General features: G+C 38.2%; 1 protein-coding gene across 2 annotated transcripts in view; it reads right to left on the bottom strand.

The window, feature by feature from the left end:
• Positions 1-27,954, bottom strand: part of FAM13A (family with sequence similarity 13 member A) — a 329,503-nt gene that overhangs the window by 206,527 nt on the left and 95,022 nt on the right. For both annotated transcript variants that reach the window (XM_025385808.1, XM_025385807.1), the window contains one exon: positions 5,830-5,983. In XM_025385808.1, coding sequence (XP_025241593.1) covers positions 5,830-5,983 — 154 coding nt within the window. The remainder of the gene's footprint in view (positions 1-5,829; positions 5,984-27,954) is intronic.

Here is a 27,954-nt window from a genome sequence, read left to right as displayed (position 1 = left end):
TGTGTAATCTTGAGCAATTTACCCTTACATTTACTCATCTGTAAACCAGTATTAAGATCAATTACTTCAAGAGGTTACTGTCAGTAGTAAATGAGGTACATATATAGAAGAATGTGGCACAATGTCTGGTATAAGGCCCTATTCTCCCTTTTGCCCCTGTGTTCCTACACTGATTTTGTTTCTTATAGACTGTAAGGTCCCCCAAGGACAGGGACATGTCTTGTTTATTTTCTGAAGCACTCCAGCACTTAGTAGGGAGCTTTGCACAGAGTAGTTTTGCATTAAATAAGAAAAAAGTGAACAAACATTTGTTGAAGTTAATTGTGCTTAGGCTGTGGCACTAAATGAAAATGGAGAGACATGCCATGTTTTTGAGCATGAAAAAGATATGGGAAATGGTTTAGGAAGTTTCTGTGATATATCAGTTTATAGGGTAAGTGACTTTGATTCTACATAAACAATATTAATTTTTTGACCTGAAAGTCAAATATATAAAAAAATGAGCTTTGTGGTCAAACTTGCCATAACATATATTAATGTGAGCACTTCCTTCGAACTAATCACTATGGAAGGTCATTCTAATATTTTGCTTTCCTCAGAGCATTTGTTAGTAACTGTTTTGAGAATTTGCTTAAGAGTCACATAAGAAAATCAACATAATTATTTTATAGCCAGATTTAAATTTTAAACCCAAAAGTTAACATATAATCAGCACTCCTCAACTTAGTGATATGCCATAGGTCAAAATGACTATTGCTCACTTCCCACAATCAAAGCATTAAAGTACAAAGATTTCCCAGTCCAATGATATACAGAAAAATATGGTATATGAGTGACATATATATGCTCTGAAGACAACTTTAAAATCCCAAAAGATATAATGAGCAATAGCAACACTATCTAATAAAGTCCTATAACATGTTTATCTGGAATAGGTTCATATTCATCTAGATATTTCTAGATAGATATTTAGCAATATGCTAATCACATTATTTTATAGTATGCATATATATGAGGTTTGCATGAACCCTATTACATATATTCATAATACTTATACACAAACGGGACAACCAGACAAACCAGGCTCATAGACTCCTGAACCCCTCAATATCTGCCAACCTTCTGGGTAAATTCAGGGTCAATAAGGACAAACCATCAATATCTTTATCTCCCATCTTTTTATCATCGCCTTTCCCGTAATTTTCTCTTCTTCTTCACTTTAGTCCCTCATGCTCATAAACACAACTTAAGCCTTATTTTCACTCCAGATAGCTCAACCTCCAAAATCAGTAATGCAAACCTCCTATTTCCTGTTTTCAGCCCCTACTCTTCTAGCTTACTTGTTCATCTACTTCTGCCTCAAACATTCTTTAGCCTGCCTAACTACAGTCTCTAGTAACTCCTATTGTATTGCTGTTGCACATCCTAGCTTACCTTCCGATTGTCTCATCACTTTCATTACCATCATCCATGCCCAATTTACCATTGTTTTTACCTGGACTATTGTAATAAATTCCTAATAGATTGCCCTACTTCTGTCTATCCCTCTCAAGAGCCTAGTAATCTTTTTAATACAGAAGTCACAACATAGCACTCTTCTGCTTAATACTGACTAATAGCTTCACTTAGAGTAAAAGTCAAAGTCCTCAAAATGATCTATCAATAGACACAATCTGCTGATCCTTTGTTTCCTTTGTGGCCTCATTTCCTTTCAATTCCATCTTGCTCAAGGCAATCCAACTGTACTGGCCTCTCAGCTGCTCATCAGACCAGGTATATTCACATCTCAAGGCCTTTGTACTGCTCTTCTCCTTGCCTGGAATACTCTTCTCTCAAGTGTTTTCATGGCTTGCTGCCTCACTTCCTTCAAGTCTCTACTCAAATGTCTTCCTGTCAATGAAGCATTTTAACTGTCCTATTTAAACAAGCAAATGCCACTCCTCTACTTCTGCCTTGCCCTGCTTTATTTTACTTCACAGAATATATCACCATCTGACATACTACATATTTTCTTTTCTTTTTTTATTGGCTGTTGTTTATTGTATTTCCATTAGAATATAAGAATCATAAGGGCAGAGATTTTCATCTATTGTTCACTGTACCTAGAACAATTACTCCTAGTAGGCACTGAATAATTACTAATACTTGGATTTAATGAATTCAACTTAATAGTTCATGGTCCATTATTTTATCCATACTTTTCTCACCAAATTTTGTGTATGTAAATATCTGGATGATTAAGTTAATTCTTGAATGGGGCTTCACTAATGTCTAGATTTAGAACACCTTCTGAAGAGAAAATCTAGAATTATCCTGCAGCTGGAGAAATTAGACTGTGGCTGTTAGATGCCTACTGGAAAGATGTGCTTCTCCTAACCCAGTTATTCAGAAATACAGCCTTGACCTTTCATTCTGACAAAATAAAAGTGTTTCTATGTAAATTCTCTTCTTGAAATCTATAAAAACAAAAATAATGAATGAGAGAAAAGAAACCTCCATCTTAAGTGAAGTAAGAGATGGCCATAACTGTGGACCACTGACTGTGAAGACTATTTTCCAAATTCAACAAAATGGGGGCTAAAATGCCAAGGGCCAACATATACATTATCATATTTCTCCAAATGTCACAGTGCTAAGAGGTCTATCCAAAATTTCCTTCACTGGGGTAACTAGATCTGGTCAACATGGTCAAACCATTGCAGAATCTGGAAAAACTCTAGAGACCTAGGTTCACTCCCAAAGAATGGCAGGGAAAGCAAAGTTGAACGGGAAGTCATAATGATAAAACTTTTCCCCTTATCATTACCTTGGCCTTCAGACAGAGGAAGTCTGTCTCAAAGTGAGGCTGATGAATGTGCTATAGATGCCATGATCAATTTTGCAGCTACTGACCATAATCAGCTGAACAGAAACAGACATTAGGCTTTGACAGCCTATGACAGAAAAAGACTCCATATTCCAATACGCTGGTCAAAGTTCTTCATCTAAGTCCAAATACAACCAAATATATTTCTCTGGGCCCAAATCTCCATTTAGCATGCATGCAAGAATATATAAGAAACTTCATTCCACATTTTATGACTCTGTTCTCCAAACTGGGATATACAAGGTATCTCAGTGTTTATGTTTAGTCCTTTTCCCCACTTAAAAGCCCTATATCTAAGTCGTTTTCATGAGACTTGCCTTATTCTCAACTCATATATTTTATGTCCCTATCACTCTTGGGTATTTATCATTTACTTTGTGCCTATTTCCTATCTTTATATTCATCCTTCCAAAAACTGAACTCATGTGAAAAAATGAACAGAAAGACACTTTTCTTTAATTACCTTCTCATTTTTTTTCTTTTTCAGTATATTAATGATTTCATTCTGAGAGTCTCAATTTCTTTTAAACCTATCTACCTTTTAGTTTCTATCTAATGTTTCTATGATCTTTATAATTTTCAGAAAAGTCTGTTTTCGAAGCATTGTCAACATTTACATATCTAAATGTGGCTAACATATTCTCATTTTATTACTATGTACTTTAAAATGGCATTGGCATATCCTTTTAAAATGACTACTATAACTTCTATTTCAACCTTACTTGTTATGATTAAGTCCAGAGAATCACAGCCCTTGTCACATTCTCTACTTTCTCAAAGAAGAGACTATCAGCAAGATCAGTTAAAAAAAAAGCATCAAAATTCTGCTTTGGCAGAATGACACTTCCAGAGACTACAAACGTAGTTTCTAATCATGACATTTATCTGCCTCTAGGCCAGATCTGAAACTTACATTAAAAGAGCAGCATTTTATATTCTTCTTCATCTACTGAAGACGTCTGTATTTGGCTCCCACAGAATTATATCTTATATTATAGTCTCATACCATGTTCTCCACCAGCCTTAAACCTAGTCACTCAAGGATTTCCAAGCAGGGCACTCTTCCACAGATCTCAACAGGTGTTATTTTACTTGCACAGCAAATAACATCTGTGTTAGTCTGTTTGTGTTGCTATAAAGAAATATTTAAGGCTGGGTCATTTATTTTAACAAGAGGTTTAATTGACTCACGGTTCAGCAGGTACAGAATATCTGCCTCTGGTGAGGCCTCAGGAAGCTCACAATCACAGCAGAAGACAAAGGGGAGCAGGCACGTCACATGGCGAGAGTGGGAGCAAGAGTGAGGGGCAGAAGTACCACACACTTTTAAACAAGCAGGTCTCGTGTGAACTCACAGCAAGAACTCACTCGTCACCAAGGGGATGGCACTAAGCCATTCACGAAGGATCCGCCCTCGTGGTCCAGACACCTCCCACCGGGCCCCAGTTCCAACACCAGGGACTACATTTCAACATGAGGTTTGGAGGGGACAAACATCCAAACCATATCAGCTTCCCAATGGCATATTCCAGCAATTAGTTTTATCTCAGCAAGTTTGCCCTGCCTAAGATTATATTTATCTATTTCCATTATACTTCAGGTTCACCTTATTGTTTTATCTGCCCTAGTAAAAAGGTATGACTGTTAAAAATTGTTTATAAGAGATTTTTAAATTTTTTTATTTTTAATTGTCATTATGGGTCCTTTAGTAGTCGTACATATTTATGGGGTATATGTGATTGAGAGATGCTGCTGAAACAAAGTTCATTACCTTTTAACATTTTAAAAAGAGATCCTTTTCAAAGTACTACAGGTACCAGAGGAACAAACTTGAGGGGGATTTTTTTCTATTTAAAAAATCATTTATTTTAACTTTTCTGAGGTAAGACTGAAGTAATGTTGTTTTCTTATTTTCTCTTGTGAATCGCTGACATTTTTTTCAGCTACTGTTTTACTTCCAACTCAGATTTACAACTGATAGTCTCCAATTATCTCATTTGATCATTTTAACTGCGCAAACTAGAAAATCTAGTTTTAGATCCTTTCGTAGGATGCTACTTGATACTCATACCATTTTAACCTTTCTTCAAAGTCATAGCCTCAACTGGGAGAAGAGATGAAAACATTCCTTTAAGCACCCAAACCAAGTGTCTCTGATTTTATCATTCATTGCTATATGAATCAGCAAAGAGTATGTTATGGTCTGTAAACCTGATAATCTTCAAGAAACCTCCTGAGGAAATCTCATACCAGCTCCATCCTGATTTACCTCAATATAAATGAGGACGAAATAAGATGGCTTCCTTATTTTCCCATATCTGAGAGATTTGTTTGGATGTTTACCCTCTGATTCTCAATTCTAGGTCTTTGGAGACCTACAGGCATTTACCTAATATATACAGGGTATATTATAAAATTACCAATGTATAAAAAGACTTAGTATTGTCAAGGACTCCTTTATAGGTTTTTAAAATATTCTCCTTTACTGATGATTGCTACCAAAAACTAATACATGGGACTTAAAATCTGAGGTTGAGCTTCAAACTGTGCCAGACACAAAGGAGACAAAAAGACACAGTAATATTGTCTTCAGGAATTTGCAATCTAGTTAGTAAGCTAGCACTCCTGATCACAGCTATATGCACTTACTCCTGCTGTAACATCAGGCTTCTGTAGTAAGGGTGATGTGGCCAGTTGACCATAGCACTGGGCTCATGCAAGTATTTTTGAGACAACTTTATAGCAACAAGAAAACATAAAATTGCTATTATTCTTGAATCTTATAAGGCTATATTTCAATATAATAAACATTTGAAATAATAGATTTCATAAGAAGAACTCACTACACATAGGAATAATAATCTGAGGGTTATATTCATACGGAATTTTTATGAGAAAGAATTAAATAAAATCTTCTGTCTAAAATTACAGCAATACTGAAAATTAAAAACCAAGTTGCTTACTTTTACTATGATAAGCCTAGCCAGGTTTTCGCATCTCGGTTGATCATTTTCTGTATACTCTACTTCAAACAGGGTATTATAATTTTCTAGAATTTTAGCCATTATCTTGTTGCACAGGTCCTGTTCCTTCATGCCTTCAAGCCCAGGTGGCACACTAGAAACAAGAAAGGGAAAGAGAGGAATTACTTAGTAAACACAACAATGCCTGCTAGCTGACTCAGACTCGTATTTTGAAATCTCCTGAATAATTAGCCTTCTTATAGGGATGTATGGGATTTTCAACAAGCTCTATGGTAACATGCATGACATTGTTGGAGCAATTGGAGAGTTCCCAAGTTCTGAATCAATAGCTTGGGCTGAATAAGAAAAATATAGGCTGTTCAGGAAGACGATAGAGATGAATACTGAGGCCAGTGGTGCTTTGAATATATTAAAAATTATTATACATAATATTTATATAAAAGTAAAAAAAGAATGAGGGTTTTCACAACAGAAATAGCCACACAAATAATAGGAACACAGTCTTTATTTAAGGATTTCTTAGATAATGCACAAAAAGTACAAACCTTAAAGGTAGAAATGAATCCTTCTGGGGAAAAATAATGATAATTGTTGAACTAAGTGACAAGAGCATGGAAGGTCTATTACACTATTCTCTCTTCTTTTGAATGTACTTAAATTTTTTCACAATAAAAAGAGTTGAAAATATATCTGAATGCAGAATACCCCACAAACAAGGTAAAAAGATAGTTTACAGGTACATTTCTGCAGTAACATGTATAACTGACAAACATTAGTAGTTACACTATGTAAAGAATCCCTACTAATCAATAGATAGGTCCAAAAGAAAAAGAGATGAAAGACATGAGTTGGAAATGTTGCAGAATAGTTAATAACCTTACGAAAAGATACTTAGCTTCACTGAATAACCAGAGAAATACATTTAAAAAGCACCACTCAGGTCTCGTTTACTACTTATCTGTATTAATTTTCTGAGGTAGTTGTAACAAATTACCATATACTAAGTGACTTAAAACAACAGAAAGTACTGTCTTCCAGTTCTGGAGGCCAAAAGAACAAAATCAGTATCACTGGGGCAAAATAAAGGTGTCAGCGGGGCTATACTCCCTGTGAAAGCTCCAGGGGAGAAGCTGTTCCTTGCCTCCCCTAGCTTCTGGTGGCTGCCAGCATTGCTTGACTACAGGTGCATCACACCAATCTTTAATCAGGGCCAGCATCTGCAAATCTCTCTCTGCCCCATCATCACATGGCCTTCTCTACATGTGTATAATCTCCCTCTACCCCATTCTTATAAGAATACACGTGACTGCATTTCGCGTCCACTCCCCTATCCCTTAAAAATGCAGGATAATCCTTATATCTCAAGATCCCTATCTTAATCACATCTGCAAAGCGTCTGTTTTCCAAATAAAGTAACATTTACACATTCCAGGGATTATGACCTGATATCTTTAGGAGATAGTATTTAACCTCCTAGACTATCTTGGGATACACACCCTAAGGCCCCCTTCACTTGGGTGTAGATAGAACCTGTGACCTGCTTCTGATTAATACGATTTGGCAAAGGTGATAGGATGTCACTCCCATGCTTATGTTACAATAGATGCAACTCGTGAGAGATTCTCCCATGGGCCTTAAAGATATAAGCAGTCAAGTTGTGAGATGGCTGTAAGAGGATCATGTGGCAGGGAAATATGGGACTTCAGGGGGGCTACAGCCATAAGAACACAATAAGATGCTAGGGTGGTTACTCATGCAGCTGCAAAGAAATGAACTCTGCCAACAACGTGAATGAGCTTGGAAGCAAATCATTCCCCAAACTCAAGTCTTTAGATGAAAATGCAACCCAGTTAATACTGTGAATTTGGCACTGTAAGATCAAGAGCAGAGGATTCAGTTAAGTTGTGCCCATATTCCTGACCCCTAGAAACTGTGAGCAAATGTTTGTTGTGTTAAGCCACTAAATGTGTGGTAATTCATTACACTACCATACAAAGTTTGGTACTAGGAAAGGGGATGCTGCTGTAACAAATATCTAAAATGTGGAAGAGGCTTGGGAACTGGGTAGTGGAAGGAGACTGGGCAGCATCATAGAGAAGGGCTAAAGTGCCTTGAACCAGTTCTCAACTGACCCCTGGACCTTAAGGACACCACTGATGAGGGCTCAGAAGGAAATGAGGAATATGTTACTGGAAATTGGAGCGATGGAGACCCTTGTGATGGTGGCAGAAAACTTAAGGAAATTGTACCCCCATAGTTATGTGACAAGATAAACTTGTAAGCAATGGCCTTAGATATACGGTTAACGTTATTTCCAAGCAATGGTTTGAAAGCACCACCTAGTTTCTTACCACTTACAGTAAAATGCAAGAGGAGAAAGAGAAAGAAATTGAGAGAACTTATACAAAAATGAAAGGGGACATGATTTTAAAAATTTTCAGCTTCTCCAAATAAAAAAGACACTAAAATTAAGAAATTCACTGTCAAGAAAGCAGGCTCTATAGAAAAAGTTGAGAGTGTGACTGTATATCCTTTTGCTAAAATCTCAGAAAGATCAAAAACTGGTATTATACAGTCAGGCAAAGGTCCCTTTCAAGTGATGAAGGGTGTGCTTCACAGATCCTGTCGATCAAATCAGAGGGCCTCTAGGAATTTAAAAGCATCATCCCTCAGCCATTTGAGCATGAGCCAAAGATGCAAAAGGGATTATTTTTAAAAGATCTGTGGACATGCCTTTCTTACAATGACGTGAATCTCCATAAAATCCACAGAATACTAACAAAGTTTTTGAAAAATTCATTTCAGCAAAAACACTGCCAACATGGAATCAAAGGGACAGAGAGAATACAAAATGAAAGGACGATGCTGGTGCCCCCAAATTCTATTGGCAGGAAGCAGGCTGACAAAACTACTCAGCTGCAAACATGAGTAGTTTCATTAAAAATAAAGCATGACTTAGAGGGCAGAACCAAGAATCTGAGGGCTGTTACATAAAAATCATAGGGGGCCATTGTTTTGGACTAAGCCCAACAAACCAGATTAAAAATCTAAATGGAGTCACCCTTGCTAAAATTCCACATCACCAAATCAAAACTAAGTTGTTATCTGACTTTCTAAAATCAGGAAAGAGAGAAAATATCCAACTTTCCGAACAGGAGCTTCCATTGGCATGACAGTGAAATTTCCTGTTTTAATCCTTAACCTGAAAACAACCTAATGTTAACCAAACTGTTATTTTTCTATTATCTTGTCTCCCAGCTCCCACCATATAAGGAAAGTAACTTTAAAATGACTGATACACTTTTTGTTCTTTGCTTCTGCTTTCTTAAGGCCTTTTTCTGTCTATAAAACAAACCTCTTTGCTCGACTCATTGGGACACTTATCTACTTAGTGGAATGAAGCATTGCATGATTCTAGAACTACACATAAAGCCAATTCAGATCTTTAAACTAAATTTGTTGTAATTTTGTCTTCTGACAGATACAGTGACCAATGAAGGGACTGTATGACTGAATGAAGAAGGTTACCGATGTCTCTGAGACTCCTTGAGGAACACAGGAAAGATACTGCTAACCTCCCCTTTAAGTGGTTGGGGGTGGGTCCCCTGTCTTCCTCCTGGAGCCCTGAGAATCATGTGTAAGTTCCTCTTAGGTCTGGGCTCCGCTCTCTTTTGTATTTGAGTACTCTGATCTCTTTGGCTTTTGGGGTACCAATGGGTAGTCTGTGCTATGGCAGGGCACATAACCTTTCGTTTGCAGTGACTAAACAGTCACTGGCAAAAAAAAAAAAGCTGCAGTTTTTAAGGTAACTGCCATCAGCTGCACTAACTGGTTATTACTACAGCGGGGCTCTTTACTTCTTCTTTTCTTGTGTGCTGAGATTTCAGTGCCAAAGCCATCTTGGCTCTAACATCCAAGATCCAACATAAAAATAAGATCCCTAATTTCTAAAGATGTCAGTACTCTGCCTTCTGGTACACCTGACTTTCTCAAGGATAAAAATTATGCCCACAAAAGTTGCAAAGATTTACAAAAGTGGCAGAATCTTACTACAGATAATTCAGAATTACAATGGCCATTATATGAAATATCCTAGATGAAAAAAAAAACTGTTCTTCTAAGAAGTGCACTTGAATCCCAAGCCTCTTGAATTAGGCAGAGAGAATGGGATTGTTATTCTAACTGACATTTAGAAATGTCAAAGAGTTTGAATGTTGGCTTGCCTCAAGCATTCTTATACACCAGTAACAGACAGAGAGCCAAATCATGAATGAACTCCCATTCACAATAGCTTCAAACAGAATAAAATACCTAGGAATTCAACTTACAAGGGATGTAAAGGACCTCTTCAAGGAGAACTACAAACCACTGCTCAGTGAAATAAAAGAGGACACAAACAAATGGAAGAACATACCATGTTCATGGATAGGAAGAATCAGTACTGTGAAAATGGCCATACTGCCGAAGGTAATTTATAGATTCAATGCCATCCCCATCAAGCTACCAATGAGTTTCTTCACAGAATTGGAAAAAAAACTGCTTTAAAGTTCATATGGAACCAAAAAAGACCCTGCAATGCCAAGACAATCCTAAGTCAAAAGAACAAAGCTGGAGGCATCACGCTACCTGACTTCAAACTATACTACAAGGTTACAGTAACCAAAACAGCATGATACTGGTACCAAAACAGAGATATAGACCAATGGAACAGAACAGAGCACTCAGAAATAGTACCACACATCTACAGCCATCTGATCTTTGACAAACCTGACAAAAACAAGAAATGGGGAAAGGATTCCCTATTTAATAAATGGTGCTGGGAAAATTGGCTAGCCATAAGTAGAAAGCTGAAACTGGATCCTTTCCTTACTCCTTACATGAAAATTAATTCAAGATGGCTTAGAGACTTAAATGTTAGACCTAAAACCATAAAAACCCTAGAAGAAAACCTAGGTAATACCATTCAGGACATAGGCATGGGCAAGGACTTCATGTCTAAAACACCAAAAGCAATGGCAACAAAAGCCACAATTGACAAATGTGATCTAATTACACTAAAGAGCTTCTGCACTGCAAAAGAAACTACCATCAGAGTGAACAGGCAACCTACAGAATGGGAGAACATTTTTGCAATCTACTCATCTGACAAAGGGCTAATATCCAGAATCTATAAAGAACTCAATCAAATTTACAAGAAAAATACAAACAACCCCATCAAAAAGTGGGCAAAGGATACGAACAGACATTTCTCAAAAGAAGACATTCATACAGCCAACAGACACATGAAAAAATGCTCATCATCACTGGCCATGAGAGAAATGCAAATCAAAACCACAATGAGATACCATCTCACACCAGTTAGAATGGCAATCACTAAAAAGTCAGGAAGCAACAGGTGCTGGAGAGGATGTAGAAAAATAGGAACACTTTTACACTGTTGGTGGGACTGTAAACTAGTTCAACCATTGTGGAAAACAGTGTGGTGATTCCTCAAGGATCTAGAACTAGAAATACCATTTGACCCAGCCATCCCACTACTGGGGATATACCCAAAGGATTATAAGTCATGCTGCTATAAAGACACATGCACACATATGTTTATTGTGGCACTATTCACAATAGCAAAGACTTGGAATCAACCCAAATGTCCATCAGTGACAGACTGGATTAAGAAAATGTGGCACATATACACCATGGAATACTATGCAGCCATAAAAAAGGGGTGAGTTTGTGTCCTTTGCAGGGACATGGATGCAGCTGGAAACCATCATTCTCAGCAAACTATCGCAAGAACAGAAAACCAAATACCGCATATTCTCACCCATAGGTGGGAACTGAACAATGAGATCACTTGGACACAGGAAGGGGATCATCACACACCGGGTCCTATTGTGGGGAGTGGGTAGAGGGTAGGGATAGCATTAGGAGATATACCTAACGTAAATGATGAGTTAATGGGTGCAGCACACCAAAATGGCACATGTATACATATGTAACAAACCTGCACCTTGTGCACATGTACCCTAGAAATTAAAGTATAATAATAATAAAAAAAGAAATGTCAAAGAGGCTGGGCATGGTGGCTCATGCCTGTAATCCCAGCACTTTGGGAGGCTGAGGTGGGTGGATCACCTGAGGTTAGGAGTTCGAGACTAGCCTGGACAACATGGTGAAACCCCACCTCTACTAAAAATACAAACATTAACTGGGTGTGGTGGTGCAGGCCTGTCATCCCAGCTGCTTGGGAGGCTGAGGGACGAAGATCACTTGAACCTAGGAGGCACAGGTTGCAGTGAGCCAAGATTACGCCACTGCACTCCAGCCAGGGTGACAGAGCGAGACTCCATCTCAAAAAATAAATAAATAAATAAATAAATAAATAAATAAATAAATAAGTAGAAATGTCAAAAAAAAATAGGATTCTAAAATTGCTTTTTAAGAAATGTATCGTGAAGGCTAATAAAAAGCTAACAATGCAAGATATCACCCATACCAAAGATGGTAAAGCCTGCCTGACTCCTACTGCTCCCTTCTATCCTACCTTGCCTGAATATTCATAGGCTACTAACTCTCTGAATTGCCTACCTTCTTTGAAAAAAATAGTCTCCTTATAAGGTGAAAAATTGAGCTTTGATATCAACAATACACTGATGCAAAAATTTGGTTTCCTGTTTTAAAACAAGGTTTTTTTTTTAGTATTTATCTGTTCTTAGTAAAAAATGGTGAGAACTTCTTGGTAACTGGCCTAGGAAACAAATAATCTGAGTCTTATCAAAATAATCCACGTGCCTCATATTTTCCCTTCTTAGGTTATTGATTACTTACGAAAACTTAATCTCCTCTCTACTAAAAGAGTTAAAGTTTTCCACAACTATATAACTGCTTTTAAAAATCTTACAATTATCACTTTGGTTAAATGAATGACTATTATTCACAGTGATTTGTGATCCTATTATTGATAAGTGTTTTGAACCTTTATTTTTGACAAACTTCCCAAAACTGAATTCAAAATTAAGTCATTTTGATCACAAACTAACTTTTGAACATTCCAGAAGGGCTCCTTAAAGTCTAAAAGAGAAATATTAAATCAATTAGGCTTGAGATGTTAAATTATATGTGGAAACATTGTCAAATAAGAAATGATGTTTAATCTTTGAGCTCCAATTGTATGGATATGTTTTTAATATGTGCTGCAAAAACTATATGAGCTATAAATCTGTTGTGCTATCAGTCATAACTTTATGTTAAAATGTTGTACATCACAGAAATAACCAAACTTCCTTGTCAAGTGTATCCTTATTACGAAGGATTCTCATCATGTTTTTAACATGGCCATTTTAAATCTTATCCACAGTTAACTGCTTTATTCTGATGCCTTTCTAAAAGCTTTCTGTAAACAACTATAATCTCAAAGCACTGTGTCTTCAAGATGGTTCACAGAAAAGATGGGAGGAACTCTGGCAAGTTCAGGTTTCTGCTAACCTTGAGATAACACTGGACTGGGTGAGAATTTCTAGAACTCTAATGAAGAAACTGATGAGTTTGTGAAACTGCTAACTAAGCTCAAATAGAGCAAGAATTAATTACATGAGACTAAATGAACTGATGAAGAAGAATTATGAATTTTTAAAGCTTTTAAAAATTTTGAAACATTGCTGGTTCTTTTAATGTTCTGTTTTTCAGATTTAAGGACACATTTTTTCTCTCTCTCTCTCTTTTCAACTATCCATAGTTTACAGCACTTTGGTAAAGGATACTTCTGTAAACAAAAATGGAAACATTTGTTTCTCCTCTCTACCTGACACCTCTGAAATTCAAAAACTATCCTAAGTATGTTTATTTTTACAGCACTATGATTATTTGCATAAGTTCAGTAAGAATTTGCTCTTGCTGGGCATGGTGGCTCACTTGTGCAATCTCAACTACTTTGAAGACTGCGTGGGAGGTGCACTTAAGGCCAGGAGTTTGAGATCATCCTGGGCAACATAGTGAGACCCTCATTTTAAAAATTAGCTGGGCATCATGGCATATGCCTATGGTTCCAGCTACCCAAGAGCCTGAAGTGGGAGAACCTCTTGAGCTTAGAAGTTTGAAGCTGCAGCAAGCTATGATCATACCACTACACTGCAGGGTGGGTGACAGAGCAAGACCCTAGTTCCTCTTTTTAAAAAAAGAATTTGCTCTCTTTATAACATGACGTAACCAGAAACATTGGTTTTATTACCAAGGGTTTGACTGGAATGTCCTATTTGAAAATGTGGATAGACTGCCTAGCTTCAAGGGTTCCCTGCCTTACAGCCAGTGAGTAAAAAGTTGCCACTTCCTGGCAGGCCCAGGAACCTCGAGATATTAGATGCTGTAGGCAAAGTCTGATGATTATACTTGATTAAGATTATAGTTGTTTATATTGGTTTGACTTCCTAGAGTTAAGATGCTTTTAAAAGTCCAATCTGGCAGGGCACGGTGGCTCACGCCTGTAATCCTAGCACTTTGGGAGGCCAAGGCAGATAGATCACCTGAGGTCAGGAGTTCAAGACCCACCTGGCCAACATGGTGAAGCCCTGTCTCTACTGAAAATACAAAAAATTAGCTGCGCGTGGTGGCAGGCACCTATAGTCCCAGCTACTCAAGAGGCTGAGGCATAACAATTGCTTGAACCCAGAAGGCAGAGGTTGCAGTGAGCCGAGATCATGCCATTGCACTCCAGCCTTGGCAACAACAGCGAAACTCTGTCTCAAAAAAAAAAAAAAAAAAAAAAGTCCCAACTGAGATCCCTTGTCAAAATTCTAGCAAAGGAAATGTAAAAGGAACCTCTGTGGGTTATTCTTGCTGCACTTATGTAAATACCTCAGACCAATTTTTATGAGACTAAACTTACTTTGCAAACAAATTAGTCTTACCCTGATTATCTTTGGTAGGAATGGGGGTGACTGTAGACAGAAAAATTATGTTTCAAAAGAAAACTACATTATACCTGTAAAATGTTCATTGTTTTTGAGTTTTTATTATCAACTGTAGACTGAACTGGATCCTAAATTCTTCCAGTTCCCTCCAAAATCTGGCTACAACTAAGAACAAAAACTGCTAAACTGGACAACTCAACATAAATTTCAAGGGACAAGTCTCATGTCTGATGTGTGAACTACACGGAGAGTTGAATATAACGCCTGCTAGCACAATCAGAGACATTCAACTGCAAATGAGGACGAGAAGTTGCCAACTTCATGCTGTGGAGTTTTTCCCAAGATGCATGGAATGAGACTCCCTATCGTAATAAGACTCTTGCCCCTCTTCATTTTTCCATGTGTAGGCCTACTTCTTTCTCTTGGAAAGATAAGGCTGTAGTTAGAATTCCCCAGTCAGTAGTTTTTGGGGGTCACTTAACAAGGCTGGATGTCTCATATCAAACCCAAATATTTATACAATCAAAGAGATCCCATAGTGTACCTAGTGGGAAGCTTTAGCAACATCCCTAATGCGACTGTTTGTTCAAATTGTACTAGTGGTCTGTGAGAAATGGGAAAGTTCTTCTTCAAAGATTATAAAAAGTCACATTTTCTTACTATAAGATTGCTATCCACTGTCAGTATATATACACACTATATATTCTCTGTGTGTGTGTATGTGTCTATATATATACTATATATAATATATATAATATATACACAATATATTATAATATATAGTATATATAATATATAACATATAGTATATATATACCACACATAGAAATTACAAAGATGGGTTTTCTATTAAGTACAGACATACATTATACATACAGATATGCACTATATTAATGGTGTTAAAATTTAATGGAGGCAAGGAATGATTAGGAAAAAAAAGTCTAAAAAGGCTCTTTAGAAGAAGAATAATGCAAAAAAGATTGAGAAACCTGCTCTAGTCCCTGCAGTATATTACTATGAATGTTAAACACTGGCTCCTAATATAAGATCAACCTGGAGGTAACTAAACAATGCAGAAAAGAGCAGGGCTCTTGGAGCAAGGGGCTAGCTGGAAGGGTCAAGGCATGTTTTCAGGATCCTGAGTTAGAAAATGGGGGCTCAGGTTCTGGCTTCACAATTCCTAACTTTAAACCCTAGTTTCTTCTATTGTAAAATAGAACTGTTGATAATATTAATGTTGTAGAGGTCTTATGAAGATCAAATTCTTAAAATAAGAAAAATAAGAAAATAAAGTTTAAAAAGTTATGTGAAGGAAGCTTTGCAAAATTATGGGGTCAGAAAAGAGTCAGTAGTTGCCAGTGTCTGGGGTAAGAGGAAGAGTCAACTAAAAGTGACACGAAGGAATTGTTTGGAATGATGGAAATGGCCTGTATCTTTTTTTTTTTTTTTTTTTTTTTTGAGACAGAGTCTCACTCTGTCACCCAGGCTGGAGTGCAGTGGCATGATCTCAGCTCACTGCAACCTCCGCCTCCCGGGTTCAAGCAATTCTCCCGCCTCAGCTTCCTGAGTAGTTGGGATTACAGGCACATGCCACCACGCCTGGCTAAATTTTGTACTTTTAGTAGAGACTGGGTTTCACCATGTTGGCCAGGCTGGTCTCGAACTCCCGACCTCAGATGATCCAACCACCTCGGCCTCCCAAAGTGCTGAGATTACAGGTGTGAGTCACCGTGCCAGCCTGCGCTGTATCTTGATTGTGGTAGTGGTTATGACTGTCTGAGAACAATGTACTAAAAAAGATGCATATTACAGCATGTAGATTGTACTTCAGGAAAACTAACTCTGTAAAATAATGCTTTGCAAACTGGTATTAAACTAAATCTTTCTAGTCCTGATCTCTTTTGAGAATCAAAGTTCAAGACTAAACGTTTATTCACTGTAAATATCAATTTGCTAAGTTTCTAGACATTCTTTCTACCTACAATAATTTTTTTTATAAAACTAATATTTTTGTAGTTTTCTTCAAAACTTTCTAACCTTGCTATTCAACATTAGTTATCCTCACCTTTGTTTCATTGATGACTTTTATGTGTATAAGCCTTCTGTATCTTAATCTAAGTCATTAATAAAAAGGTCTAATAAGTAAATAAAGAGCAATAAGATACTTCATTTGTAACCCCTCTTGGTATTGGCATCATTTGATCAAGCAATACCCTTAACATGATTGTTCACCCAAGCCCAAATATACCTAATTGCATTATCACCTGATCAAATTGCTCCATCTTATCCACATAAATTCCATGCAGATACTATGTCCTTAATTGATTTGCAATTAAAAAAATGCTGACACATTGAAACATTCTCCCTTATGTAGTTCCTTGCCAGAAAAATAAAAAGTCTATTATCGAAAGCAATCACTTGAGGCCAGGTTTAACAACCATTTTAAAAGATGTAAAAGTTTCCAAATTTGTACTCTCCTGTCTCTGAATCTACTTTGATGGTCCTATATTCCTTAATATGTTATAAATGAAAATTTAGTATAAACAAAAAGCTGGAAGATTTTTTTAAAAGATAACATTCAATTATAAAGTTCCTAATGTTTCTTAGAATTGAGGTGAGGCAATGGAAACTAAAATTTCCAGAACTGTTTTTGTACCTGGCCCCACCCTTGGCAATCTTCCCCTTCTCAAGAATTACTGACGTTGGTGTTTCCAGGAATTCAATTTATATTATGTATGTCAGCTTCCATTTTTCCCTCACATTACAGAGTTTATAAACAGTTCCACTTGTTAATCCAACTCATGAGTGCTACTCAAAAGCACTACAGAACATAAAACGTCATAAGTGAAAGCTCTCGAGTACTACATCAACAATTACCCAACCACGTCTACATAGTAATCGATATTTTGGATACACTGGAAAAATTGACATTAATTTCTGAGATATTTTCGAATACCCTTATGTATGAAATCAAGTTACCAATCATTTGGGTGGATAAGTACTTTTTAAAGTTTTATACTGGATAACTAGATATGTTTTAATCTATTTTAGACACACGGTCTTAACAAAATTAGTAAAAAAGTAGTAAGCAATTATTATTCTTAAGGATAATTACTATTAAATCTGCAGTGATAAAAATCAGGTATTTTTTTTAAAAGACAAGGTCTTGTTATGTTACCCAGGCTGGAGAGGTGATCACTGTACACTACCACCTTGAACTCCTAGGCTCAGGCAATCCTCCTGCCTCAGCCTCCTGAGTAGCTGGGACTATAGGTGTGCACTGCTGTACCCAGCTAAAAATTGGATCAAATTTAATTGATATTTAATTGTGCCACCATGCCCAGCTAAAAATCAGATCACTATTAACTGATATATGGAAGTACAAGATAATTGGGATATAATTACTATCATTTTTAGTTCTCAAAATATTTAGATGTTATATTACAACAAAGAGTAACTCCTACGTGTCTTACAGAAAAGCCATCAATAGTATAGAAGCAAGAAGAATACTGAAGTAAAGAGGTGGATGGGCTTTTTCTAATCTACTACCAGAATAAAGAGTGACAGTGTTAGCATCTTGAAGATAGATGTATACTATTTATCTGAAATAGTCAACAATTAGAAAGGAGCTGATTTATTCTGGATGAAGAAGAGTGGTGTAACTTAATTTCTGTAATTCCCATTTTTATACAAGGATGTGGCTGATGTTAAAGTAGCACATTAACAGTGAGGGGTCAATAACTCAATGGGTGGCCAACATGGAAGAGTTATGAATTCTGTTATGGCCATCAGCTCTCTTTAAACCACAAGACCCATAGGCAGTCAGGGCATCTATGAAGTTTCAGAGAACCTGCATTAGATAGAGCAACTAAAATATTACAAGAGAAGACATGTAAAGGGAAGTGGGGCTCAGGTGCAAAGGTGTAAACCCCGTTGCCAGATCCTCTGTTATGCTGTAGGCTGGGAAGAGCAATGGGCTCAAGGGCCAGAACACCCACATCCCTGGGCTGCTGCTGCTGTTTATTGTATGTGTCACCCTGGACACCTGACCTCTGTAGAAACCCTCCCATTTTGAAAATCTGGGTTTTGTCCCAGATGATATATCAGATCCCTTCCATTTCTTTAATTCTACTTTTCTGAAGAAGCAGACGATGGGGTGGGGCAACTGGGAGACTTCTGTTGACATTAGAACACCAGTTATTGAATAAATGAGCAGGTGATTGTGTGGATGAGTTCTATCAACTCTGGCAAAATTAAAAACATTTTTAGAAACTCAACTTCAGGACAACTTCTCATTTTAAAGCAGGAGGGAAAAATATCATTTTTCCTTTAAATAAACTCAGGACCTTGCTTATAGAAACTTTTCAAATTAATGGTTAAAAGAGAATATAAGTCTCAGTGTTCAGATTACTTACAAATTTTATGTTTACCAAAAGTGATTAGGATCAGACTTTTAGCAGTCTGAATGCCTCAAATAACTTTTAGTCTTATTTTTCATTATTTTCTCCCCTGTACCTTGGGGTCCAAGACGTAACAATACATTTTCAACCTCAGAACTCATGATGCTGGTTTTTTCCTTCTTTACTTATTAAATCTTATCCATCTTTCAATGTTCAATTAAGTTTTGTTCTTCTCTCCCATCAAAATCAATTGCTTCTTTCTTATTCTCACAGAATTCACTTAACCTTCAATCACAGCATTTATTAGAGTTTCTTATATATCATAATTTGTTGTGAGGGTATTTATCTCCATTGCATTGTATCTTAAGGGCAGGGAGTCTCTCTGACTCATCTTATATTTCCAACAGAGCCTAGTACTATGCATGATTTACAGGGAACTAAAATTTGCATACTCTTAGAAGTTGAACTTAATACTTTCATAGATCCTTTTCAACTTATTTAAAAAGTTACTTTCCTCTTTGTACATATATGGGCAACATGTTCCTAGGTTACAGTGTAAAATACAGTGTAAAGAATATACTCATGGTTCTTACCATTTGTATTAGAATAAATAGCATATATGACACCTTTCCTCTATAATGGTAATATTCCCCAAATCAGGAAGTTACAGGCCAAACCAGCAATCTTTTATATAAACAGCCATTGAGATGGAACAACCAGAATGCTTCCAAATGGGCTAAAGAAACATTGGCAAGGCCTGTCAGGGGAATAAATACCAAGAAACACATGTTCTTCACCAAGAGCTCAGCCTGTAATGTTACTAAGAAAAACTTGGCTCCTTCACTGCTATAGTATCGATCCATTTGCAAGTCTCAGTGGGGTTGCATAATGGTGGCTATCAAAACAGAGAGAAAACAGCTCAGTGTCTCAATGTTATTTTAATAGTAGTTTGAAAGAAACTTCATTCCATGCCCAGCTTCATGCTATTTGACAGCAGTAAGGCCTAAACTTGCCGGATCCTCATACATCTTAGTTAAAACTGAAAATGTACCAAGAAAGAAGACCATATTATTCTTATTTTGTTCTGTACTATGTATAGGTACATGTAGTTCATTCTAAACCTTAGTCCACTGAATACCACAGAAAAGCTGCTTTAAGTAGCAAACTTGAGGCTGGGCACAGTGGCTCACGTCAGTAATCCCAGCACTATGGGAGACCGAGGTGGGTGGATCCCTTGAGGTTGGGAGTTCAAGACCAGCCTGGCCAACATGGTGAAACCCTGTCTCTATTAAAAATATAAAAATTAGCTGGGTGTGTTGACGCACATCTGTAATCCCAGCTACTCAGGAGGCTGAGGAGGGAGAATCACTTGAACCCAGGAGGCAGAGGTTACAGTGAGTTGAGATCGTGCCACTGCACTCCAACATGGGTGACAGAGCAAGACTCTGTCTCAAATAAATAAATAAATAGTAGCAAACTTGACTAATTTGAATTTCAGCTCCTTGCCTTTGTAAATAAATATTTTACAGCATCACTGAGATACAATTAACATCTTATACAACTTACCCATTTAGAATGTACAACTCAATGCCTTTAGTATATTCAGACTAGTACAACCATCATCACAATCAATTTTAGAACATTTTCATTACCCCAAGAAGAAACTTCCCTCTTGGCCGGGTGCGGTGGCTCATGCCTGTAATCCCAGCACTTTGGGAGGCGGAGGCGGGCGGATCACCTGAGGTCAGGAGTTTGAGACCAGCCTGGCCAACATGGTGAAACCCCGTCTCTACTAAAAATACAAAAATTAGCTGGGCGTGGTGGCAGGTGCCTGTAATCCCAGCTACTCAGGAGGCTGAGGCAGGAGAATTGCCTGAACCCAGGAGGCGGGGGTTGCAGTGAGCCGAGATCACGCCACTACACTCTAGCCTGCTGACAGAGCGAGGCTCTGTCTCAAATAAAACAAAAACAACAACAACTACAAAAAACCCTCACATAACATAAACTTTAACATTGTAACCATTTTTAACTATACAGTTAGCAGCATAAGGTACATTCACATAGTGGTGAAACAGATCTCCAAAATGTTTTCATCTGGCAAAACTGAAACTCTACACCCATTAACCAACTTCCTCTTTCTCCCTCCTCCCAGCTCATCATAACCACTATTCTGTTTCTATGAATTTTATGACTTTAGATACTCATATAAGTGGAATCACATAGTATGTGTCTTTTTTCATTATTTCACTGAGCATAACATCCCAAGGTTCATCCATTTCCTTCCTTTGTATGGTTGAAAAATATTCTATTGTATGTATGTACCAAATTTGTTTGTCTATTCATTCACTGATGGACATTTGGGTTGCTTCCACCTCTTGACAGTTGTGTCTTACCTCTTCTTATATGTATTTTTAAAAAGCAATCAGGTGTTTAAATAACAGGACAAGAAACAACAGAATAAGAACAATGCAAAAATTCTGAAGTCAGCCTCTACCCAAACCAAAATAAGCCAAAGTGTTTGGAAATGATAAACATTTAGTGAGGGTGTTTACTTCTGAAAAAAAATAAATTGTTAGACTCCATGAATTCAGTTGGTCTGCTTATATAGCCAAGTTAAGGTAGGTCTTGAGATAATCCAAAATAAGACAACCCAATTGGTCAACACATAATATTAATATGAGGTGCTATATATTCCTGTATTCTTCAGCCAATGAACATTTTCTTCATTTCAAAAGCTTAATACTTACTAACAAAAGTGAAAATGAATCTGTGATCACAAACTTGCTCTGCTCTTTAAAGCAGCCCAGAGATGCACAGGAGAATGCTACTGTCCAAGAAGAGTTAGAACACTTTTCTGTGCAGTAAACTGCCATCTATCTATCCATAAATCCATCCATTCATCTATCAATCAACCAAAGTGTTAGAGGCTAGGCTAGTCAATGACACTTCTAACACGGGTAAACCAGATTCTTGCCCTAACAAGTTTACAAATAAGGTCAAGGGAGGAGCCAGAAAGAGGATACATGTTAACAGCCTTAAACAACTATACAAAAAATAATAGGAATACAAAACAGAAATATGTTCAAAATGTGATGAGAATGGCCAGGAGTGCTGGCTCATGCCTGTAATCCCTGCACTTTGGGAGGCCTGAGGTGGGCAGATTGCCTGAGCTCAGGAGTTCGTGACCAGCCTGGGCAACATGGCAAAACCTCATCTCTACTTAAAATTCAAAAATTAGCTGGGTATTGTGGAGCACGCCTGTAATCTCAGCTACTCAGGAGGCTGAGGCAGGAGAACCGCTTGAACCTGGGAGGCAGAGGTTGCAGTGAGTGGAGACTGTGCCACTGTACTCCAGCCTGGGTGACAGAGTGAGACTTTGTATCAAAAAAAAAAAAGAAAAAATGTTATAAGAACTCCAAGAAAAGTAGTTGTTGCTTGTTATTCCCACCACCATCATTTCTCTTTTCTGGTTATTGTCTTGATTCTAATCCCATCAGAATATTACTCTGTCAGGTCAAGTCAGGGCGGTTAAAGAAACTCCATAGAACTTCCTTCATACCTTACTGTTTTATAACTCTCACAAATATTTTCTTAAGATTGAGTGTACTTTTAATGGCTACAACTAACCATATTATAGTTAGAATGTGTTTTTACTATACTTAGAATTCTGTTTTTAGAATGCAGAATTATATATTAATTAGAATTAAATATCATTATATTTATTTATTATATTGTTATATTTCCCTTCAGTTTTGATAACAACAGAGCACCATGCAAAAGACTTCTATCAATCTCAAATTAAATTCAGAAAACCAACATAATCTACTGAATACACATAGTCTGCCATGACTGTAAGTGTCCTGAGGCCTTCCCAGCCATGCTGAACTGAGTCAATTAAACCTCTTTCCTTTATAAATTACCCAGTCTTGGGTATGTCTTTGTTAGCAGCGTGAGAACAAACCAACACAGTAAATTGGTACCGGGTAGTGGGGCACTGCTGTAAAGATACCTGAAAATGTGAATGTGACTTTGGAATTGCTAACAGGCAGAGGTTGGAACACTTTGGAGGGCTCAGAGGACAGGAAGATGCAGAAAAATTTGGAACTTCCTGGAGACTTATTGGATGGCTTTGACCAAAATGTTGATAGTGATATGGATAATAAAGTCCAGGCTGAGGTGGTCTCAGACAGAAATGAGGAATTTTTGGGGAAGTGGAAAAAGGTGACTCTTGTTTTGCTTTAGCAAAGAGACTGGCAGCACTTTGCCCCTGCCCTAGAGATCTGTGGAGCTTTGAACTTGAGAGAGGTGGTTTGGAATTGGAACCTATGTTTAAAAGGGAAGCAGAGCATAAAAGTTTGGGAAATTTGCAGCCTGATGATGCAATAGAAAAGAAAAACCCATTTTCTGAGGAGAAATTCAAGCAGGCTGCAGAAATTTGCATAAGTAGCAAGGAGACTAATGTTAATCTCCAAGGAAAAAAATTTTTAAACGTCTATAAGGTAAACTAGTTACAGTAAGTTAAGGTTAATTTATTATGTGAGAAAGAATTGTTTAAAACAGATTTAGTGTAGCCTAAGTGTACCGTCTTTTTAAAGTCTACAGTAGTGTACAGTAATGTCCCATGCCTTCCCATTTACTCACCCCTCACTCATTGACTCACTCAGAGCAACTTCCAGTACTGTAAGCTCCATTCAGGATAGGTGCCTGATATAGGTGTACCTTTTTAAAATCTGTGATATCTTATTTTCCTGTACTTTTGTTAGTTTAGATATGTTCAGATAAACAAATGCCATCGTACTACAATTTCCTGCAGTATTCAGTACAGTAACATGCTGTACATGTTTGTAGACTAGGAGCAATAGGCTATACCATGTAGCCTAGGTGTGTGGTAGGTTATACCTCTCAGTTAATATAAGTATATTCTGTGATGATCACACATGTACGAAATTGTTTAATGACACATTTCTGAATATGACTGTACACTTCAATAAAGCTGTTATATTTTTTAAAAGATGAAGAAACACTGAAGAACTTAAGGAATTTATCCAAGGTCACTATACTAGTTTTCTATTGCTGATATAATAAATTACCACAAACTTAGTGGCTTAAAACAACACAAATGTATTATCTTAGAGTTCTAGAGGCCAGAAGTCCAAAGTAGGTCTCAGTAGGCCAAAAAAGTAGGTTTTAGCAGGGCTCAGGTCCTTCCTAGGGGAGAACTTGCTACCCTCACTTTCTAACTTCTAGAGATCTCCTGCATTCCTTAGCTTGTGGCTTCCTCTCACAACACGCCTCCTTATCTGACTCTCCAGCCACCTATAATGGCCCTTGTGATTATATTGGGCTTATAATACAGTCTGCCTAAATTTCAGGTTGAATTATAACCCCAAATGTTGGAGGTGGGACCTGGTGGGAGGTGTTTGGACCATGAGAACAGATCCCTCTTGAATAGCTTGAGCTATCCCCATGGTGATGAGTGAGTTCTCACTCTGAGTTCACATGAAATCTAGTTATTTAGAAGTGTGTGGATTGGGCGCAGTGGCTCACGCCTCTAATCCCAGAACTTTGAAAGGCTGAGGCCAGCAGATTGCCTGAGGTCAGGAGTTGGAGACTAGCCTGGCTAACATGGTGAAACCCCATCTCTACTAAAAACATGAAAATTAGCCAGGCATGGTGGCACATGCCTGTAGTCCCATCTACTCGGGAGGCTGAGGCAAGAGAATTGCTTCAACCTGGGAGGCGGAGGTTGCAGTGAGCTGAGGAGATTGCACCATGGCACTCCAGCCTGCATGACAGAGTGAGACTCCGTCTCAAAAAAAAAAAAAAAAAAAGGTGTGTGACAGCTCCCTCCCACCCGGTATCTCTCACTTGCCTCTGCTTTCTCCATGTGATAAGCTTTCTGAGGCCTCCCTAGAAGCTGAGCTGATGCCAGCACCATATTTCCTATAGAACTTGCAGGATGATGAGCCAATTCGACCTCTTTCCTTCATAAATTACCCTGTCTCAGATATTTCTTTATAGCAATGCAAGAACAGCCTAACACAGCAAATTGGTACCAAGGATGGGCATTGCTATAAAGACATCTGAAAATGTGGAAATGACTTTGGAACTGGGTAACAGGCAGAGGCTGGAAGAGTTTGGAGGGCACCGAAGAAGACAGGAAGACAAAGGAATGTATGGAACTTCTTAGAGATTTGTTAAGTGGTTGTGACCAAAATGCTGACAGAAATATAACGTTGAAGGCCAGGGAAATGAGATCTCAGACGGAAATGAGGAACTTATTGAGAACTGGAGTAAAGGTCACCCATGTTATGCCTTAGCAAGGAACTTGGCTGCATTCTGCTCATGCTTTAGGGAATTTGTTGAAGTTTGAAATTTAGAGTGAAGATTTAGGGTATCTGGTGGAAGAAATTTCTAAGCAGCAATGTGTTCAAAATGTGGCTTGGTTATTTCTAACAACCTATGCTCAGATGTGAGAGCAAAGAAATGACTAAAAGTTGGATTTATATTTAAAAGGGAAGCAGAGCATAAAAGTTTGGAAAATTTGCAGCCTGGCCATGTGTCAGAAGAAAAAAAAAAGCTTTTTCAGGAGAGGAATTCAAGCAGGCTTTGGAGCAACCACTTGCTAGATAAATTTGCATGACTAAAAGGAGCCAAGTGCTAATAGCCAATACAGTGGGCAAAAGGCCTCAAGGGCATTTCAGAGATCTGCTTGGCAGCCCCTCCCATCACAGGCCCAGAGGCCTAGGAGAGAAGAATGGTTTCCTGGGCCATGTCTAGGGCCCTGCTACCCTGCACTGCCTCAGGACACTGCTGTCTGCATCTCAACCACTCTGGCTCCAGCTCCAGCCATGGCTCAAAGGAGCCCAGATACAGCTTGAGCTGATACTTTGGAGCCTCGGGACACTGCTCCCTGAATCTCAGCCACTGCAGCTCCAGCTCCAGCCATAGCTCAAAGGAGCCCAGGTACAGCTTATGCTGATACTTTGGAGAACACAAGCTGTAAGTCTTGGTGGCTTCTATGTGGTGTTAAGCCTGCAGGTGCACAGAATACAAGATTTAAGGAGGCCTGGCAGCCTCTACCTAGATGTCAGAGGATGTATGAGAAAGCCTGGTTGTTCAGGTAGAAGCCTGCTGCAGGGGTGGAGCCCCAAGACAGAACCTCTACTAGGACAGTGCAGAGGGGAAAGATGGAGTTGGAGCCCCCACTGGGGCACTGTCTAGCGCAGCTGTGGGAAGACGGCTACCACTCTCCGGATCCCAGAATGGTAAATTCAGTGGCAGCTTGCAACCTCAAGGTAGAAAAGCAACAGATGCTCAACATCCTGTGAGTTCAGTCATGGGGGCTGTACCCTGCAAAGCCACAAGGTCAGGGCTGCCCAAGGCCTTGGGATCCCACCTCTTGTATGAGTGTGCCCTGGATGTGGGACACAAAATAAAAGGAGATTATTTTGGAACTTTACAATTTAATGACTGCCCTGCTGGGTTTCACACTTGCTTTTGGTTGATTTTTCCCTTTTAGAATGGTAATGTTTACCTAATGCATATACCCCACTGTATCTTGAAATTAAATAACTTGTTTTTGATTTTACAAGCTCATAAGTGAAAGGGGCATGCCTTGTCTCAGATGAGATTTTGGACTTTTGAGTTAATGTTGAAATGAGTTAAGACTTTGGGGGATTATTGGGAAGGCATGATTGTATTTTGCAATGTGAAAAGGACATGAGATTTGGGAGGGGCCAAGGGCAGAATGATATAGTTCGAATATTTGTCCCCACCCAAATCTCATATTGAAATGTAATCTCTAGCGTTGGTGGTAGGACTTGGTGGGAAGTGTTTGATCATGGGGGACAGAAACCTCATGAATGGCTTGGGCCATCCCCTTGGTGATGAGTGAACTCTTACTCTAAGTTCACATGAGATCTGGTCATTTAAAAGGATGTGGCATCTCCTTGCCTCTGCCACTCTCTCGTTTGCTCCTGCCTTTGCAATGTGACATGCCTGCTCGCCCTTTTCCTTCTGCCATGATTATAAGCTTCCTGACGCTTCCCTAGAAGCCAAGCTGATGCCAGTACCATGCTTCCTACAAAGTTTGCAGAACTATGAGCCAATTAAACCTATTTCCTTCATAAAATACTCAGTCTCAGGTATTTCTTTACAGCAATGCAAGAATGGCTTAACGCAGCCCACATGGATCATCCAGAGTAATCTTCCCATCTCAAGATCTTTTACTTAATCACATCTGCAAAGTCCCTTTTATCCATGTTAAGTAACATATTTACAGGTTCTGGAAATTAGGATATCGGCATCTTGTGGAGGTAAGGGGGTAAGGGGGTGTTGTTATTTTGTCTACCACAGTCATTTCACTAGGCAGGTTTAAAACCAAATCCAAACCCACGCACTCTGAGCACCTGCTTGCTTAACTACTACATCCCTACCCTTCCATTATACACAGTAGAAGTTGCCTGGTTCTTGGCAAGAAGGCACTTACGTTGCTTTGAGAATGACTTTTCAAAATACACTGGACACTCAAAAGAAAGGATTTTGGGTTGTAGAATGTCATCTCCCTCTCCTGAGTTCTAGAGGCAACTGCCTTAAATTCAAAGTAGCCCTGAAGGGTAATTCCCATGTGGAAATATCTATACCAAGGCAAGAGTAATGTCCCACCTCTTTGCAAGAAACAAATGAAAATGCTATAGGAAATCCTTCAGGAAAATCATCTCAGTTATTGTCACTATGTCTTTCTCTTTTTTGCTTTATTTAAAAATAACACAATTTTCAATATTCTGAAGCCTATTTGA

This window comes from Theropithecus gelada, chromosome 5 (assembly GCF_003255815.1).
Source record: "Theropithecus gelada isolate Dixy chromosome 5, Tgel_1.0, whole genome shotgun sequence".
Classification (NCBI taxonomy): Eukaryota; Metazoa; Chordata; class Mammalia; order Primates; family Cercopithecidae; genus Theropithecus; species Theropithecus gelada.
The sequence above is the reverse complement of the archived record's forward strand: the minus strand, read 5'-3'. Positions and strand labels throughout refer to the sequence as shown.